This window comes from Homalodisca vitripennis, chromosome 1 (assembly GCF_021130785.1).
Source record: "Homalodisca vitripennis isolate AUS2020 chromosome 1, UT_GWSS_2.1, whole genome shotgun sequence".
In the NCBI taxonomy this organism is placed as follows: Eukaryota; Metazoa; Arthropoda; class Insecta; order Hemiptera; family Cicadellidae; genus Homalodisca; species Homalodisca vitripennis.
The window spans coordinates 88,937,498-88,956,402 of record NC_060207.1 but is presented as its reverse complement, the minus strand read 5'-3'; the positions used below and the strand labels follow the sequence as shown (position 1 = coordinate 88,956,402).

Genomic DNA, 18,905 nt, shown 5'->3' with positions numbered 1-18,905 from the left:
CGTAAAGCTGTTGAAACTCTCCTGTAAAGAAGTGAATTACAATATAACTCTTCTGTCCAACTTTATTTAGCAAATATACATTATATTTTTTAATAATTTATCAAACAAAAATTGTATCTGCCTTTATCACTACAACTCTAATACTCACGATGAAGCAAAAGTTATCAAGTACGAGTAGTATTGTGAAACAGAGAACAACAATCACCTGTGACGGAGCTGCGACTGCCATTGGAAGGCGCTAGCGCTCTCCACCTTGGCTTGGATCAGGCGGGAAACCATATCCCGGGAATGTACATCGATTGTACAGATCGTCATTATCTTCTGGCGGTCCAACTTGGTCAGTTCCCCCAGGAGCAGGGATATCAGGGTGCTCAACTGGTAGATCTTTAATACAGAAAACATTCCTGAGAGTGGAAGATTACCTGGAGAGAACTGGAGAAGTCCACAACCGGCTGGAGTCTACTGGAGTCACGTGCAAATCTGTTTGGTTGTGTGAGTGTTGAACAATGGATAGGTTAGTCACATGTTTAGTTTATCACTTGATGCATTTATTCATGTTTTATCAGTGTTCTGTTTACCATACTATATTAAATGGCTTTGTTAGTGACATATTTTGGTTGTAATGTGTAAAACGATCCTGGATGTCACAAAAGACTATAATTTTATTAAACTTTCCGATAAAGAGTAAAAGTATATATAATTTTGTAACATGATTGATATGTTAAGGGGATTCTGCATCTAGAAATGGCAAAAAATGACAAAAATTTGAAAAAAAATATTTATACATATTCTTGTTCTCTGTTTAATTCTGAACCAGAAAAACATAACTTTATGACTAAAAAATAATAATTTTATCTCATAATATTTATTTTATTCGGCCATGTCCTGAGTGTGAACTCGACATTTTCTGGTTTCAAAGAAACTTTACATGTAATAAGCATTATTGTTTACTCTTTGTTTCTATAGTTATTTATCTTTGTTTGTTTGTCTTTCTGGCTAGCTTGTATGTTAGTTAGCTAACAACTGTTTGCTCAAACAGCTGATCAAATGTATTTTGAGTCATATGGTAGCATATCACAAACAAACATTCACAAAATATTCTGTTTGTTTACAATTGTAATTGTGCAGTTTCTTGTGTTTTAGTGTCCTACAATAAGTGAATAGTTTAGTCAAATATGGGTCGAAAAAAGAACTCCAAAAAGAGACTAAGTGATAGAAATAGACAAGCGATTTCGCTAAGATGGAAAGATACAAGTGACAATGGAAATAGAGCTCCAGTTGAGCCTAGGCCTAACCTACAAACTTGTGATCCACAACCTAGTGTTAGTATGCAACATGTTACAAATGCACCATTTGTCCCAACAACAAGTAAGTGAAGAGACTGTGGAAAATGTAAGTAGGCCTACTGGATTTGCATTATAATTCTAGTTATAATGAGATAATTCCAGAAAAAAACGAATCATCAGAATACATTTTAGTCGAAACCAAGAAGCTTGAAAGTTTTATAGGCGCTTTTCCTTGTAAAATGTGTTTTTCTGAGAGGTCAAAAGTAATAACCAAATGCATAAAAGGTTTTGCTGTTACCCTGAATGTAAAATGTGATGACTGTGATTATGAGACTAGCTTTGTACGTCCCAGTCGACGAATACAAACGACACTCCGAGAGGTTCTTATGACGTAAACCGCAGAGTAGTCAAAGCAATTGCTTCTATTGGCAAAGGGCATAGGGCTTTAGATATGTTTTGTATGTCCTTGAACATGAGTCCAATGAATTATAGAACGTTTTCAAAAACATATAAGTAGCCTACACGCTTCTTCAAAAACAGAAATGGAACATGTTTTGGAATTAGCCCGATTCGAAGTAAAAAAGTGTTATGGCACTTTTAGATGCTGACAATGAGGTGTTTGACATAACTGTGAGTTATGACGGATCATGGCAGAAACGTGGTTTCACATCCAAATATGGGATTGGTTGTTGTATTGAAATTTTGACAGGTCTTGTTATAGATTTTGAAGTGATATCCAAATTTTGTAACATATGTGAGGTAGCAAAACGAAAAATTAGCAACCCTGAGCATTTTCAGACTTGGTACAACAATCACAAAGGTGTATGTAACCAAAACTATGTAGGTTCATCATCACCAGAATGGAGGTGGGAGGCAGCAGAAAGATTGTGGCGGCGTTCGGAAAGCATTGGATTTTAGATATACAACCATGTTGTCCGGATGGCGATGCAAAAACAATTGCACATCTAAATGATTGCAATATTTTATGGTGACAAACAGATTGAAAAAGTGGAGTGCCTCAATCATGTTGCAAAAGAGGTTAGGCACTGGATTGAGAAAACTAGTAAAGGATCGTTCAAAATCAAAAAACCCAGTTGGAGGTCGATCTCGAGGTCACCTAAGTGAACCAGTTTATACAAAAACTAACAAGGTATTACCACAATGTATACATAAAAAACCTTGGTAATGTAACCAAAATGAAAGAGGCAATATATGCCACTCTCTTTCACTGTAAATCCACTGATGAGTCACCACATCAAAAGTTAATGTCCGCTAGGGAAGGAATCTTGGTGTTTTTTTTAACCAAAGAGCCATTGCTGATGGAAGATCTCCTGAACCACATGCATTGAAAATCAAAACACCTCTCTCTCCTAATGTAGTGAAAGAAATGCTTCCTTTATATGAGAGGCTCTCCACCGAAACTTTGTTGACTAGGTGTTTAGCCGGTCGGACTCAAAAATGCCAATGAGGCGCTCCACAATGTTATTTGGTCAAAGTGCCCCAAAACTGTTTACACATCTAAAACAAAACTTGAACTGGGTATTTTTGAAGCCATCAGCATTTACAACACAGGCTATATGAAAACATGTATCAAGCTATCAAGAGGCTGCAGGTATTAGTCCTGGGAGGCACAGTTATAGGATAGCTAAGCGCTTTGATAAAAGCAGGCTACGACTATCAAAAAGGCGCAAAGAGTTACAGATTGGAGAATATAGGAGGAGACTGAAAGTGGCACAGATAGCAGAAGAAGAAAGACTAAAGAGCAACAGAAGGGCTGGTGTATGGTGCAGGAGAATTCTAAGGTCTAAAACCTAGTAGGCTACATTGGCTGTAAAGATCTGAATGCTGGAACCACTACTTGATACGGTAGGGTCTAATTTTTTTTTTTTTTTTTAAGACTTCAAAACTTAGATTTTGGACCAACAAAAAATATTTTATGGATACTATTCTAATAGGCCTATGTAAAAATAACAAATTAATGTAATATTATGTTATATAAAATTGTTGTATTAATATAAACTTGTAGATTAACATTAAAGAAATGAAACTATTTTAGTTTATCGCGATTTTCCCGAAAGTTAGGTTTCTTTGAATAAAAATTGATATTGCTTGAGAACCATAATACATAGAGAGCTGAAATTTTTTTCCAGGTATTATTCATATCATGTCTAAAATTCCTATGTATTTTCATAACTCTACAGCTTACCTAACCTATTTTTTTAATTATACAAATAAAAATAAAATGAGAAAATATTTTTTTTAATTTTTAAAAGCCCATGGAATTTTTAATCTATTGGGGTATGACAATGAAAAATACATAGGAATGTAGTAGCTGTCAATAGCATCAAAAATAAAATAAACAGGATAACAATTGATTGTCATTCAGCTATGGAATATCAATTTTAAAAATTAACGTTTTTTACAAAATAAAAACGAGTATTTATTTTATTGTATCCAAGTAAAATTAAAATATGACACCAAAGGTATTTACATATTAGTTTTTACATGTAGGTAATTGAAAAAAATACATCAAAATAATAAAATGTTAGTAAATATAAAAAAACACCCATCTAGATGCAGAATCCCCTTAAATATTTGAGAATCTAATGTTAAGCAGTATTTCAAAATGTGGTAATTTCTTATATAAGGGGCCACTGATTCTTAAAACTGTTTTTACACAATATTCAATTATTTTACAATTATTCTCTTTAATAAAACTGCAATATTTGACTGAAATAAATATTAAGCACGTATACTCTTTTAACACTTGATTATAATTTCAAATCAGCTAAAATGTACAACGAAATAGTATGTTATTTAACTCTCTTGGCTAATCTTATGAAATGAAAATGATTGCAGGTCTATATTTATTACAATCAAAAATAAAATGTAACCTAACACAGGTATATATATATATATATATATACCAGAACTGAAGTTTTGAAGTACAACGAAGAATTTATAAGATGTATGAAACATTTACCAAGGCGCAACTGCTAAGATACCAACTGTTGACACTATTTCATCTTGAACAAACGACAATGTGTTAAATATAACAACAAAGTTTTGAAATAACGAGATCGGGTTCGAAAGTCACTGGAGTGATAAAGATACTGTATGTTGAGTGATGTTCAAATGTTTATGATGGTTCCATGCCATGAGTTTATGCTTGTCAGTTCATAATTATCTGGACTATTTATTTGGAATGTCAGCATGTTATGGCACACATTCAGTGTATTTAGCACTTGGGTTAACTGATGATGTAGGGAGTGTCGCTGGTTGAGTGCACAGGCAAGGCAGTTGGTACAAGGCTACTGTACCTGTGTCTCAATTGGGACTGCCACTGGAACGCCGTGGAACTCTCCACTTTTGTTTGGATGAGACGCGCCACCACGTCCCGGGAGTGTACATCTATGGTACAGATTGTCATAATCTTCTGGCGATCCTGTTTGCTTAGTTCACCGAGCAGGAGATAGATCAAGGAGCTCAGCTGGTAGATCTTAAAGAAGAAGCATACATTGGACAAGATCTCAGTCACACTAAAAAAGTTATATGCTAAAACAAAAAACGAGGTGTAAACTAAAAAATGTGTAAAAGGTGACATGAACTGAGTGGGTTTTATAGTTTTGTTTTGATGTTTTAGCAAAAATGAAATTGAACTGAGAAATTCTTGATGAACTGTTGGATGGCAAACGTGTGCGACATGCGTGAGCGTAAATACAGATAATTTGATCTCAATTGAAAATAAATAATTTATAATCTACATTTGCAGCGTTTAACAATTACTAAACGTATCTGATGATACTATGGACAGCAAATGTTAACAACCGATTGTGAGAAGTATAACAAACAAGAATAAATCGATGAAAACTCGTTATAAAATATGTTCCGTAAATTTTCATGGATTATGTGATTCTATCAGTGACTATCGATACCTGTTTCTTCTGATAATCCTTGATGGCATTTTCATATCCTTCTTCCAATCTAGAAAAGGCAATGTTAACTTCCGTTGTCCACCATATTTGTGTGCCGCAGAGAGAGACCTGGGCTGGGTAGTCAAACAACCATTGCTCCCTGGGCTTTTCTTCATAACTGACCTGTCAAGAAACAATATTGTAAGTACGATTTCTATTAAACGTAATTAAACATAAACTCTGCTTAACATTATGTTTTAAGTATACAGTAACGAAGAAGGAATATACTGTATCCTCAAGGAGAAACGAAAAACGTGGAATGACCGATAGTTTCAATTTGCCTACAGATACGAGTACTCAGAAGCCGATACCTTTCTGCCGGGAACCTTTATTAGAGGTAGGAATTTTCCAAATTAAAAAAGCTCCTAGACTCTGAAGTATTTCCACTGGCTCAGGCATTCAGAATTTTCAAAAAAGTCCAATTAATAAGAGTTACCAGTCACCAGATGTCGAAACATACTAATGACTGGGAACGCCCAGTGGTTGGCTGATGCTTGGTGTAAAGATTATAAAGGGTGGATCGGGTGAAAGTCTAGGGGTGAAAAGGAGGATCGGTGTGGTGTACGAATGAATAAGAAGATCGGTGATGTATAGGTGTGAATGGGGGAACCGGTGAGGTGTACTGTTGTATGGGAAGATCGGTGACGATTAGGGGTAAGAAAATTAATGTTCGGTTTGAAGCAGACATTTGAATTAAGTTAAATTCGATTCTTTTAGTTTTAAACGAGTAATAATTAAAATACCGTTAGGTGTAATGGCTAACAAATTTTGTAATTAATTATAGTTCAGTTTCGTGGTATTATTCAGTTGTAAACAAATTGAGTGTTTCTTAATTTCATATTTTTAACTTGATAAATTCTACATTATCACTTACCACTCCTTCGCCAAAGTAATGTCGGATAGTCGTTCGCATCGCAGCTTGAAGACGATTTAACCAGACTTCCACCTAGTCAAACGTGTTTGGTCAAGTTCTCTCACATAAAGGTGAAGTTATAATTTATTACTGATAATTATTATTAAAAAAAACCATTTGATTTGTATTATAAAAACAAGGTAAAAATTGAAATGGTTCTCACCGGCCCACTACAATCACAGTCATGGTTAAACTCTACATACTCCCCGTCCTTGGCGTGCATCCCCAGGGCACTCTTGGTGCCTTCTACCTCTCCAGGCACGAACTTGAGTCGCGCCATTGAGTCAAAAAGCTTTGTCAAATGCCTGCAACATGATTTATCATTTATTTATACAATAAGCTTTTTGAAGTAGTTAATAATCAGGTTACAAAATATTCAGATAAGGTGTTATGACTTTAGGGACACATGATGATGACATCGAATGCCTCAATGCAATTCCCATAGCTTCTTACTGAGGAGTTGGACGAAGTAGTATACATGAAGGCAGATCTTAGACAATTGGGAATAGAAAAATGAAAACTCGTTAGCAATCAATTCAGCTTGGTTGACGTTGGACAGATAGGTTGAAGACTAAAGTAGAATTGAGTTAAGGTAGCCGCTTGCCTTGTGGTATTCTCACAGGCACGGACAAACTGCAACTAGATTAAAGAGTAGGAATATTAAAGTTTACCTTGCAACCAGTTCAGGCTGGTTGCCGTTGGAGAGAATGTCCAGTAGATCAGCTGATGACACGAAGTAGAACCTGGGGAAAGCCAGTCGCTTGGTCTCTAGGTATTCTGCAAGAGCTTTTTCGCAGAGCGTCAGTTCCTTCTGCAGGACCTCCAGATTTTTCACCAGATCCACCTTATTGGTCGCCTCCACCACGTTCGGTGTCTTCGCCATGTCTTCCATCAGGATCTATTACATTATTCTTATGCCAGGGTACAGTTCATGACAATTTATAGGTATAAGTCATATTCAGTCAACTTCTTTGACTTAGAGTAGTCTTATCGGGAGGATATATACAACATTAAACTGCCTTTGAAGGGGGTAGAATTTTCACTCATATTCAAAGAATTCAGACTATTCAAGTCTGTATTTAGGTAGGGAGAAACTTACCACCTATTTAGTACATCTGCTCTTGTATATGAAACTGATAAGTTTGTATCTAAGGACAAGAAGTTGTAGTAGTAAAGATTAATTTGTTCCCCCCCCCCCATACGTTCGATTCTGTAAATGATGAGGAAAATCTAGCTAAACTGCACAATTACATGATTGATTTAGTATGGTTTGTTTATCTAGCAGATCTCAGATGACTAAAACAAATAGCCAATTTCCGGAGGTGGCTAGTAGAAGTTCTATAGTACCGCAGGGTAGCTGTTTAGGTCGTATTATGTGCACTACACATGTGTATAAACTATGTTTTTGCTTCTTCTAGTGATATGAGAATGGCATTCTGTTTTTACTAACATACCATCCCCCTGGTCGGAGTTAGCTGTTCATGTCAAGTAATATTTTTTGCAGTCTTAAACTGGTCAGATAATGGTCACGTTATGGTGGAAAATACAATAATATCTTTATTTAAATGAAAACGTTCTATAATACATCGTCTGAGCGACTGAGATTCTTCTAATTACTAATTGTTTTGGCTATGAACATTGTTTAAAGAAATGAACTTAAAACACACATCAGTAAAGTTTCAAGTTATAAAATTGTAAGATGTTTAAAACAATAATATTGTTAACATGAAATATAAAATTAGTGTTGACAATTTACTTTATTAATTATTAGCGGAAACCTATTTAAAAAAAAAAATTAAACTAAACATTATAGTTTGTACTGAAAATAGTATAATGACAGATATTATGAAATATTGGTATTGTTTACGTAGGAGTAAAGTCCAAACAAATATCTCAAATCTTCAAGTCTGGTATCCACGGTACAACGTCTATAGCCTTGGCTATCAGAGTCGTCAATGTGCACACATTGGTTAGGCAATTTATTATTGTTTTAGAAAAGTTAGATTGCAAAATAACAGCGTAACTCTACCATATTTTACATCTTTATTCAAACATCAATTTGTGTGTAACAAAAAAAAAAAAAAAACTAGGCCTGCTAAATGTTAATTAACTTAGACTGCTATACCGGTACATCATTATCTAGGGTATAAAATTCTGCATCTTTACAGACTTTAGTAAAGCAAAATAATGGAACTAGGCCTACTATTCGTATTGAAGAAACGAACCAGGGAAAGAAATACAAATACAACTATTTTACACCCTCAGAAGAATGAAACTCTCGTTAAAACAGAGCCGAAATAGCTCAGTTGGGAGAGCGTTAGACTGAAGATCTAAAGGTCCCTGGTTCGATCCCGGGTTTCGGCATTAAGTTTTTTGCTATTACAATTTGAAAGTGTCAGCAACTTATTAATTGTATTCTATAAATGTAGAATTATTACTGTATTTATTTTGGTTATTTTTATTTACAATTTTTTTTAAATTAAGAAAGCATTGAATTGTATTGTAGGCATCATGGACATCAATAAATATTTAATTCAGCTCATAGATGTTTTTAACTATTTTGTATTGTTGTTATTTACTTGTATACTTGTACGTCCTCTTGTGAATAAATACTTATTTTTTACACTGATAAATAAAAACATTGTATTGAATAAGTTTCCAACAAAATCATTTGTAATAGAAATATCTACAGGTTTTACAAATTATTATACTAACAAAACGTATTCAACCACGAATTACGAAATAAAAGCTTAGAATACTAATTGAACTATAAAGCATTGTGTCACGTGTAAATTAAGAAAATCTGAAAGTAAAACTATTAATTTGATCAAAGTTCAAAATCTAGGGAGGAGTCGAAAAATATTGTTGACTTTAACTTTAACTTATAAAAAAACTAAACGATAAACAAAAAAATAATCCAGTACCAGTCAACAAATAAAATTAAGAATAAATGAAAATGTTAAAACATTTTAATAACACAACTTATGAAAACCCCTTGTGTATAGGAATATCAATTCCGCCATTTGCATTGCTAAATCTAAAATTTCTAAATAAAGAAAAATTACAATGACCAACAAAATTACATCTAGAAATGTAACCATAATTTGGAATCTTGGGTTAAAGTATCACTCTGCTAGATAGCTTATAAAAGTCAAACAAATTTCTCAAATAAGACCGTCTGTACTTTCCTGTCCTTATACCACAGTCTAGGAAGCCAAGCAAACCAGAATCATGCAGTTGAGGCATTAGCATTCGGAATCCCGGCTGTTTATAAATAAATATCGGGGTTTTAACTCTTTGTAATTTTTTACTCAAACAGTTTTGTTTGTTGTCACCTATATATAGGTGACATGCACAAGTGGATGCAGTTTCCTCCACCATCCGCTAGAAAGCGCTATAAGCATACTGGCGCCATGTAAACAGAAGGCTTTTTGTGTTCTGCAGTTTGCAGACAGAATCTGTAGTAACTGTGTAACGTGCGTTCCGTGTAAAATTCGGTTGTGATCTTCCAAGTGGTAATAACATCCGTAGATATTGTCATCACTTTGAAGATACGGCTGCCTTTGCAAAGAGAAGAGAGTACGGGACAAGAGAGTGTTGAGCGAGTGAGACTTTCACGGAAGCCCACATATATCAGTTCGGAAGGCTAGTCGTGAATTAGCAATTCCAGTAAAGACTGTTTAGAAAATTTTACGGAAACGTTTAAAACTATTACCTTATTGTGTGCCGTTGTTAAAGGCTCTAAAGCCTGCATATATAGAGATAACTAAAGAGTATTCTTAGAAAATAATTGCACCTCTTACGAATGTTAAGAATTTCATAGCATCTATTGAAGAAAAATATTTTGTATATTTTTTACAACGCCAAACAATTTGTACGCATTGTTGTTAACGATATATTCTATGTACTTGTCAAACTTGAAATAAGAATACAAAAAAATACAGAAATAAAAAAATCTTTATACTTAATTTTGCTCAAAAATTTGAACGTCAATTTGAAACTATAACAATTTTTTATTAAATAAAACATGTAGAGATAATCTTTTATGATTGTTTATGCATCAATTACCAATTTATTCCTCCTCTCGTTTATTGTTTTAAATCTTTACAAGTTTTTTAAAACTAAAAATTACTATTATACATTTTCAGTACAATCTGACTGGTACCTTTTACAAATCAATTTGAATTTAGGAAAAATTATTTTACATTTTCTAGTACACTTTTAAAAACGTGTTAAAAATAATTTTTAGAATTATCTATCTATTATCTATTCTGTTATCATTTACATTTTTGCATGCAAAAAATGGGGGATTCCCGATATTATTAAAAACCTTGAATTCCTCATCGACGTGGTCGAACCTAGCTGAGTCCTCGGGCAGCTGATTGCGTATATCTTCTGAGCTCATGAAGATGGACTCCAAGTGTATCCATGTACGTTGCACCTCAAACCAAACCGTGATCACTTGGTCTGCGACGCTAAGACGCGATTGCCAGGCCGACACTTCACCCAGGAAGTGAGCTATGAACTTGGACGTTATCAGGTTTTGCAGTTGTACCTGTGAGAACAAGGGGAGAGTTCAATCCTCTTTATATTATTAGTTAACTAAGGAAAACAAAAACCAATCGGTAAAACGTGAGTATGATTAGATTATAGAAGTAGAGTGCAGCGCGTGATCAGCAATAAGCAGTATTTTTAGTCCATAACTTACCTGATTCTTCTTAAATATCTCTAAGGGTTCCTCGTTGGATCGCAGCAGAGCGCAACCAGCGGTCTGTAGACAACGTATCGTTTAGTTAATACTTACGTAAATCTTCTGGAGTGTCTCAGTGGGTTCCTCACTCAATCGCAACAGAGTGCAACCAGTGGCGAGCGATCAACACTATCGTTAGTCCATATCTTACCTGATTCTTCCCGAATATCTTTAAGAGTTCCTCGGTAGATCGCAGCACGGCACAGCCATTGGCCAGTATATAACGTATCTTTAGTCCATACTTACGTAAATATCCTCCAGAGTCTCTGTGGTTTCTTACTGAATCGCAACAGAGTGCAACCAGTGGCGAGCGATCAACACTATCGTTAGTCCATATCTTACCTGATTCTTCCCGAATATCTTTAAGAGTTCCTCGTTAGATCGTAGCAGAGCACAGCCATTGGCCAGCAGATAACGAATCTTTAGTCCATACTTACGTAAGTCTCCTCCAGTCTCTGTGATTTCTTACTGAATCGCAACAGAGTGCAACCAGTGGCGAGCCATCAACACTATCGTTAGTCCATAACTAGCCTGATTTTCTTCCAGCGTCTCTATGAGTTCCTCACTGGCGCGTAGTAACGTGCAACCGGTCCTGGAGTGTTTTTCTTGCTGGAATTCCATGGTGCTCCAGGTGCTGTGTAATTCTCGGAGGATCTTCTCCATGGACATCTCCTTCACCGCCTTGTCCACGATGTTCTTCACCTCGTCCTCACATTCATGTAGGTTTAATGCGAGGAGGTCGCTCAGAGTTGTACCCTCGTCCATCACGAACTTTACCTATGCCATGGGATGCCAATTGTCACATGTATCTCACGTATTATAAATTTATATTAATCTTAACTAATCTTAATGTTTATTGAGTTTATCAAACGTAAATTACCATACTTGATTTTTAAGTTGGCAATGCTATATGCTTACATTGTATGGTAAATAGTATCGTTAAATTATTAAAGTTGTTAAATTATTAACAAGGATACAATAAAAATGTGGTTTAAACATTATAATTTTTTTACCATTGATACGGTGCTTAAACGAAAAAATATAAGGGTATAAAATTATTAGTTTAATTAAAGTGTGAGTAATCAATTTTGACAATTAGGACATTATAAGATATTTAAATATATTTATTAGAACTGTAACTGTTGAATAACATTTCAATTCATCTTAAAAAATAAATGAAATCACAATCTTACCAAATATACAGCACTGAAAATTAGTTAATACACAGTACTCGTAAGAAACGTAATATTGTTTGCTACGAATTATTAGCTAGTTTATAAAAAGTAAAGAAAACAAATCTACAATATGTGCACAAAAGTAAAATATGTTTAAAAAAGTATCTACTGGTGAAAATAAAACTGGACAACAAATTTACATAGTGAAAACTGAAAAAAGATAATTAAAAATTACCTACTAAGTGATAAAAGTTTAGTAAACACTAGAAACAAATTCTAAAATAGTAATGCACAGTATAAAATGATAGTTGGACAGTAACCTTTATGGCATATACAATTTAAAAAGCTAGTTAATTTAAACTATTTTTTCTAATATGAGATCGAATACACATTAATACTGAAAGCTGTTGAAACTAAGACAATGGACAAATAATTACAAAATTAAGAATACAGAGTGAGCACACGAATATTCATATTTTTCGTAAACACAAACTGAAATTTAATCATTAATCACGAATGTTTATCGTTGTATTTAATATAATACTAAACTCAGTATTACTAAACAATTAGTTTAACTACGTTACGTGTATATTTTATACGTAACTGCATGTAATAATCTTTTTATTATGATGATCAAAACTTCTTACAGAGATTTGGACAAGAAATTTGAAATAATTATGATGAAATGGCATAACAACCTCTTGGATTGTTATCAAACGTAAATTACCATACTTGATTTTTTACAACGTTTCGTGAAGTAAATATTACATAAAGTTTACATATTATTGAACAAAGTAAAAACTATTTGGTTATTAGAGATGCTGGTTATTACTTTTGCGTGGTTTTTGAGCTACATATTATATTGTCTATATATTATTTGCTGGCAGAATAAACATATATTTCTAGTGTTCATTTTGAAAGTTAAGTTGATTTCAATAAATGAATTTTACATTTCTTCCTCGACCTTCAGTTACCATGTTACTGATAGGTATAATGTTATTATTACATGAATAGATTGCATACATTATTGTACGTATTACTTATACCATTATTTTTCAAATTCTTCATGTGTTTTGAATGAATAAATAACAAATGTATTACGTTAGGACGAATGATCCGTTAGCTCGCCATCAGTATTCTTAAACTTATATATACAGAACCATCGTACTTAATATAAAACTGGAACGCACTGTTAAAGTCAAGAGGATCGAAGAAAACTGTCCGGAGTCGGCTATGTTGCTTGAGGCGAAAATTACCTGTTGTAACAGTGGCAATGGTATTACATCAATATGGGTCAGCATACGTTGAGGGGTTCTATCAGATGCGTAAGAATTATACTGGACTGGATTTTTATGAAAAGAAGTTTATTGTACAAACGACTTCTGTCTGATTAATTTTTTCACTTATTCAATCAGACGAATTTGGCCTTATTGCCATGGGGGTTCAAAGTTTTCTAAATGTAATCATATAAGAGACTGTTTATTTAATATAATTAAAATTTTTCGTTTTTATTTATGTGTATTTTTACAATGCTAAACTCTCACAACTTCTCTATACAATAATAATGCGATTGATAAATTAAAAAGAAAAACTGTAAACCTCTAATGGCTAAACATTAATTTCAATGACTAGACTATAAAAGCAATAGACCGGTATGTATAGTCCGGTGACATCATTAAAAAATTATGAAATACACAGGCACATTTCAATGATATTTATGTTTTTAAAGTAAAATATGTTGGTGAGAGTTAAATGCGCATTAAAGTTATTTTTAAAGTTTATAAATCAATCTTTGTTGTTTTGCCTTTGAAGTAGAATTTAGAACAAACCAACCGCGGTAGATGAGAAATGACAAAATCAACTCTGAACGTATTAGCCCAAGGTGAACTGGAAAATATAATCATCATTAATAGTCCAACAAATTTAGTGAGATGTTGCATTAACCAGGTCGACTGTGTACAGGTGGATTTCTGTTAGTTTTGTTTATAAATGATGGTAGAGTACTGATTCCGTACACAGTATAATACTGAACTCTGTAGCTTGTGGAGTTTGTTCCAGCTTTGTATTTAGTTCGATGGACAGATAAGACAATTCACAGGAGCTGCAAAGTGAACATTCTATAACAACACCACATACAGCACGATCGTGTATCGTATAAACGGTATCATACTCACAGTGACTTCAGGGGGCAGTGCAGCTAAACTCTGTAACAGGCGCATGCTGATCATCACAGTGCAACCTAAGATGCTCATTCAGTCAAGTTGATCATACATTTACTATTCGTTGATCATTCAGCTGGTGATTCTGGCATCATCGGGCGATTTCTTTTTGTGTATAACAAGCATTTAAAAAGAGGTTTTGTCAATTGGTTCAAAAGTCAGTGTAATTTTAAAAATAGAATAGAACTCTCATATGAAGGTTGTGTGTCAGAAATAACATGCAGTCAGGTCAAACTTATATTCGTTATTTTGCTCAGCTAGGGTTGTTGATGTGTGTAAAGTTCTCTATAATATGCTTTTCTAGTAGAACGTTAAATCATCCTGAATAGGTTAATGGCAGTTTGAATAAAAATGTCGTATGTACGAATGACACAGATTACAGTAAAAGCGAAACACGTAAGTAATAGTTTGGTATTTATGTCTTTCCAATGCAAATTTACATTGGTGCATATGGAGAGTGAATATATTGTCTATTCATCTTATTCCAGGAATTTAAAAAAGAGTATGATATATATATATATATATATATATATATATATATATATATATATATATATATATATATATATATAAATATAAATTAAGTGGTGAAAGCACTAAGGATTTCCTTTATATAAGGATGTATTTACTGATATCCTCTACAAATGATTCTGTAGACTATTCACAAGAATCGGTGCAACACGGGAGTCATCGGATATCTACGAAGAGGTCTCTGAATTGAAAAATCTCTCCTTTCTATTAAACAAAAATACTCTCCCTTTATTGTCTTAAAACATAGTTCTGGAAGTGGCCAAACCATTTTAGCGTCTTTCTTAAAATTCCCGCATGCATGTTCATATCGTGAGCCTTCTCCTATCGGACTATGAGATTAGATTATAAGACTCATCAATAGACGCGAAAGAATTAAATGATTCGTTAGAGTAAGTGTACATTTGATACAAGAGTTTATTATGTTTAATTTTTATTGAAAAACTTATAAAAAGATTAGAAAGAAAAAACATTAACTATTTAAAATATGATAATGTAGAACGTTTTAGCGTCTCAACGATAGTTGACTTCTCTCAAGTGTAGATAAGATACTCCAGCAGTGCTATTTAGAAACAGAAAATTGTATTAATCTGGAGAAAAAGTTTGGTTGGTTACTTTGAAAATAATAGAGAGTAGTATAAAAACACTAAGTACTAACTGTTGGTAGTATTTAGTCATAAAAATGGTCAAGCACAATAATGGTAATGATAATTATAAATATCTGCAAAGAAAGAGTATTAAATTATATAATGGTAAAAATAACGCATTATACACCAACAAATGCACAAGTGCAAGTAACAAGGTGCACGACACGGTACAACACACAGACAGAGACATGAAAAAGAAGCGACAGCACAACATCAAGTTCCCTATACTTGTATGTACAGCCTCCTCTGTCATCTGTTGAGACAGCAATCTACTCCGCACTCAGTGAGTGTCTTGCAAGCCTATTCATCTCTAGCCCTTACATGACACTCCAGTTGGGATTGGTACTGTTCTTGTCGAGTGGCTTTAAAGATTAAAGATTTCACCGATGATCTGGACGATCCTGAAGATTTCACGCGGCGATTGAGCCTTTCAAACAATTTCTGCAACATTCACTTGCGATAAAAAGCCCAGATTCGATCTCGTAGATAATATGTATAAAGTAGTTTTTGACAAGTGATATTGGTTTTATGAGAAATTTTTAAATACAATATAGTTTTGTTCTTAGATTTAAGTGTTCTATATGAAGTATATTTTGCAATTATGAAAATATTGGCTGTGAGGGCAGAAATAAGACGGTGTAAAATGATATGCTTGTGAACATTTTTACTTGTGCGTTAAATAGGTAGTGTGATGTTTTGAGGAATTGTATTTAAATTACCGTAAAAATGAACAAATTTTAACGCTGAACGTGTTATGTAAATTTTATTTTGTAGGAAAATGCAAGTTGCAATATATTTGGGAATATTGGCTGTACATTCATGTAAAAGACCAGAAAGAGAAATGGAAAATAAAGAAGAGGAAAAAAGAACAAATAGGGTCTCAAATAAATATAATGTTTTGCAAATAATAAAAAAGAAAGCGTCAGAAAGGATAGACACATAACGAAGTGTTTCATTAAGCTCATTTAAACACACAATATATTGTTGTATGGTTTTCCTAAAAGTACTAAAATGTAGGATAGTTTGAATCAATCGAAAACAACTAGGAAGTAGTATTAATACTTGATACCAAACAGCTAAAATGTGTATAGAAATTGAAACCTACTAAATTGCACTAAACACATCGAAAAACAAAAGATAAATTGTATCAGCTTATTAATTGACAGACTTCAACGATGGTCAGCTAAATTCCTTGGTTGTTTATGGACCAACATAGAAATCATAGTGGTCTATGTAGAAATGAAGTTTCATGAAAAATTCAAGTCTACTCTTGGAATCTTTCTAGAAACGCTACAAGCTACATACACAATTTTTCTCATTAAATTGTGTTTCGTATCAGTGTTCAAATAATAAAAGTGTACAAACCAAGTTACCATAAAAATAATGAGGTATGTGTTGGGATAGTCACGCTATGTGTGTTTTAATATGTAACACGTCAATGTGTCTTATAAATGTAATGAGTTTGTTTAATAATTAATTTATTCTTCTATTTTCTCGTTGCCATCGTAGTTACCCATAAGACAGATGTAAAGATGTTCGTTAACGCTCGGCCAAATTCGATGTGGTGGAATGCACATATCAAACTCAGTGTTCACAATGTGGAAATGAAGCTTCATGCACAATTTCAAGTTTGTTGATAATTTCTTTTTCGAGTTATCGTGAGAACAGACTGGTAGAAATGAAATTTTGTCCGGTCTCTTAAGTTACAGGCTTCTCTAACGATTAGCCAATTATGTAGAAATGATCTGTTCAACTATAATGAATATCTAAACTGTATAAACTTCAGTAATGTCCAACAATATTTCGAGTTTACACATACCGGTTCAAAATTTCATCGCTCTGGGATTCATTTACTGGAAAGACTAGTATTCTTGCTCAATAAGTGAGGGATTCTTACTTAAGTTCAAAGTAAATAAATAATATAAATGACATGTCAAACTATATTACGTTCATATAAGGTGTATCCACACACTAATGCACGTTACAATGTAATAAAATAAACAAGTAGTCTTACATCCAGGATGGATTTTTAAGGATAGTAAAGTATGTGTAATTAGTTTAAGTGAGCTTAAAGAGAGATAGAGATAGAGAGAAAGAGAATAAGATGAAGGCAGTACAGAGACAGAGAAGTAAGAGACAACAGTTATTCAAGACAACACACTGAATGCAAAAGCATAAAAACAAATTAAAACATGATTAAAAAGTCGAGTATGTTTCTAGTCATGGATCTGGAAAAAAACTACAAGTAAAATACAGTTTTTATACTCTAACTTCAAATACCATACATAAATACACAGTAGAAATAAATTATAAGTGAAAGTACTTTTTTGATAATCTAATAAGATATATAACCCAAGGGTTCTCAGATATGATACTACAACACTGGCTGTTACTTATATTGATCTTACGATGACTTTTACATATAGAAAACCCTAATCAGAATTTTTTAATTGAGTATTTATCTATTTAAATTATATATTATTATCCAAACAAAATGAATATCAGCATCAAGTAAAATATCAGTTACATAGTCATTAAAGAAAGTATTTTTGGAGAACAATTATTATATATAGTACTAGAAAAATACATTAAAACATTACCCAGAATATAATTTTAGTAAATTTACTTAAACATGAATAACAATTTCATAATTGTAACAAGTCAAAGCTTAATAGATTTTTCTTACTGGGTAAATTCTTCGAGACTTTAAATATTAAATGATTTATTACTCTACTTATTTGTACCATGCAACAAAATTATTTGATTATAAAATAGAATGTAACTAATAATAATCACAAAAGTTTACAATATAATTTAGTTTTTATACTGGCTAACGCTATTTTCAAGTCCTTTACCATACGTTATTTTAATGTATAGTTTTTTTTTTTTAATAAGTTGTATACAAATTTATTTGTGGATTCATCTGAAGAATATATTTTTGATTTCGATAGCTCTCGTGGAAAATACAAATTTACATTAGAAAAACCGTATGATTATTATTAGTTGCACTGAATTAAAAACTGCTCTAAGAAATAAAAAAGAAGCTACAGCTCAACATCAAGTTCCCTTTACCTGTATGTATATACTATAACCTCCTCTGTCATCTGTCGAGAGAACAATTTACTCCGCACTATTTTATAATTGTTTATAAACACTACATACCTTCTTTAAATGTTACCAAATTTGCAGTTTTAATTTGTTATCAGGGATTTTGCTAACGGCACGGCCCATTACCCTTAAAAATTGTCATCAACAACGGAGCTCTTCTATTTCACCCTATTTGTACGCGTGGGATGGACTATCAGATTTCCTCAACTTTTAATCTGTTTTACTTAGCTAGAAAGTCTAGTAATCACCACAAATGTGAAACTTCACGCACTAAAACTACAACTTTCATGTAAAGGGGTTTTGTA

General features: G+C 33.1%; 1 protein-coding gene and 1 non-coding gene across 2 annotated transcripts in view; one reads left to right on the top strand and one right to left on the bottom strand.

Annotated features, from left to right (window-relative positions):
* Positions 1-18,905, bottom strand: part of LOC124369129 (dynein beta chain, ciliary) — a 106,831-nt gene that overhangs the window by 61,531 nt on the left and 26,395 nt on the right. The window contains exons 26-33 of the mRNA XM_046826935.1: positions 14,273-14,302; positions 11,455-11,700; positions 10,504-10,728; positions 6,845-7,071; positions 6,337-6,478; positions 6,135-6,206; positions 5,222-5,383; positions 206-384 (exon numbers count right to left, since the gene is read on the bottom strand). Coding sequence (XP_046682891.1) covers positions 206-384; positions 5,222-5,383; positions 6,135-6,206; positions 6,337-6,478; positions 6,845-7,071; positions 10,504-10,728; positions 11,455-11,700; positions 14,273-14,302 — 1,283 coding nt within the window. The remainder of the gene's footprint in view (positions 1-205; positions 385-5,221; positions 5,384-6,134; positions 6,207-6,336; positions 6,479-6,844; positions 7,072-10,503; positions 10,729-11,454; positions 11,701-14,272; positions 14,303-18,905) is intronic.
* On the top strand, positions 8,465-8,537 carry Trnaf-gaa. The gene has a single exon. It is a non-coding gene; the product is annotated as a tRNA-Phe (tRNA).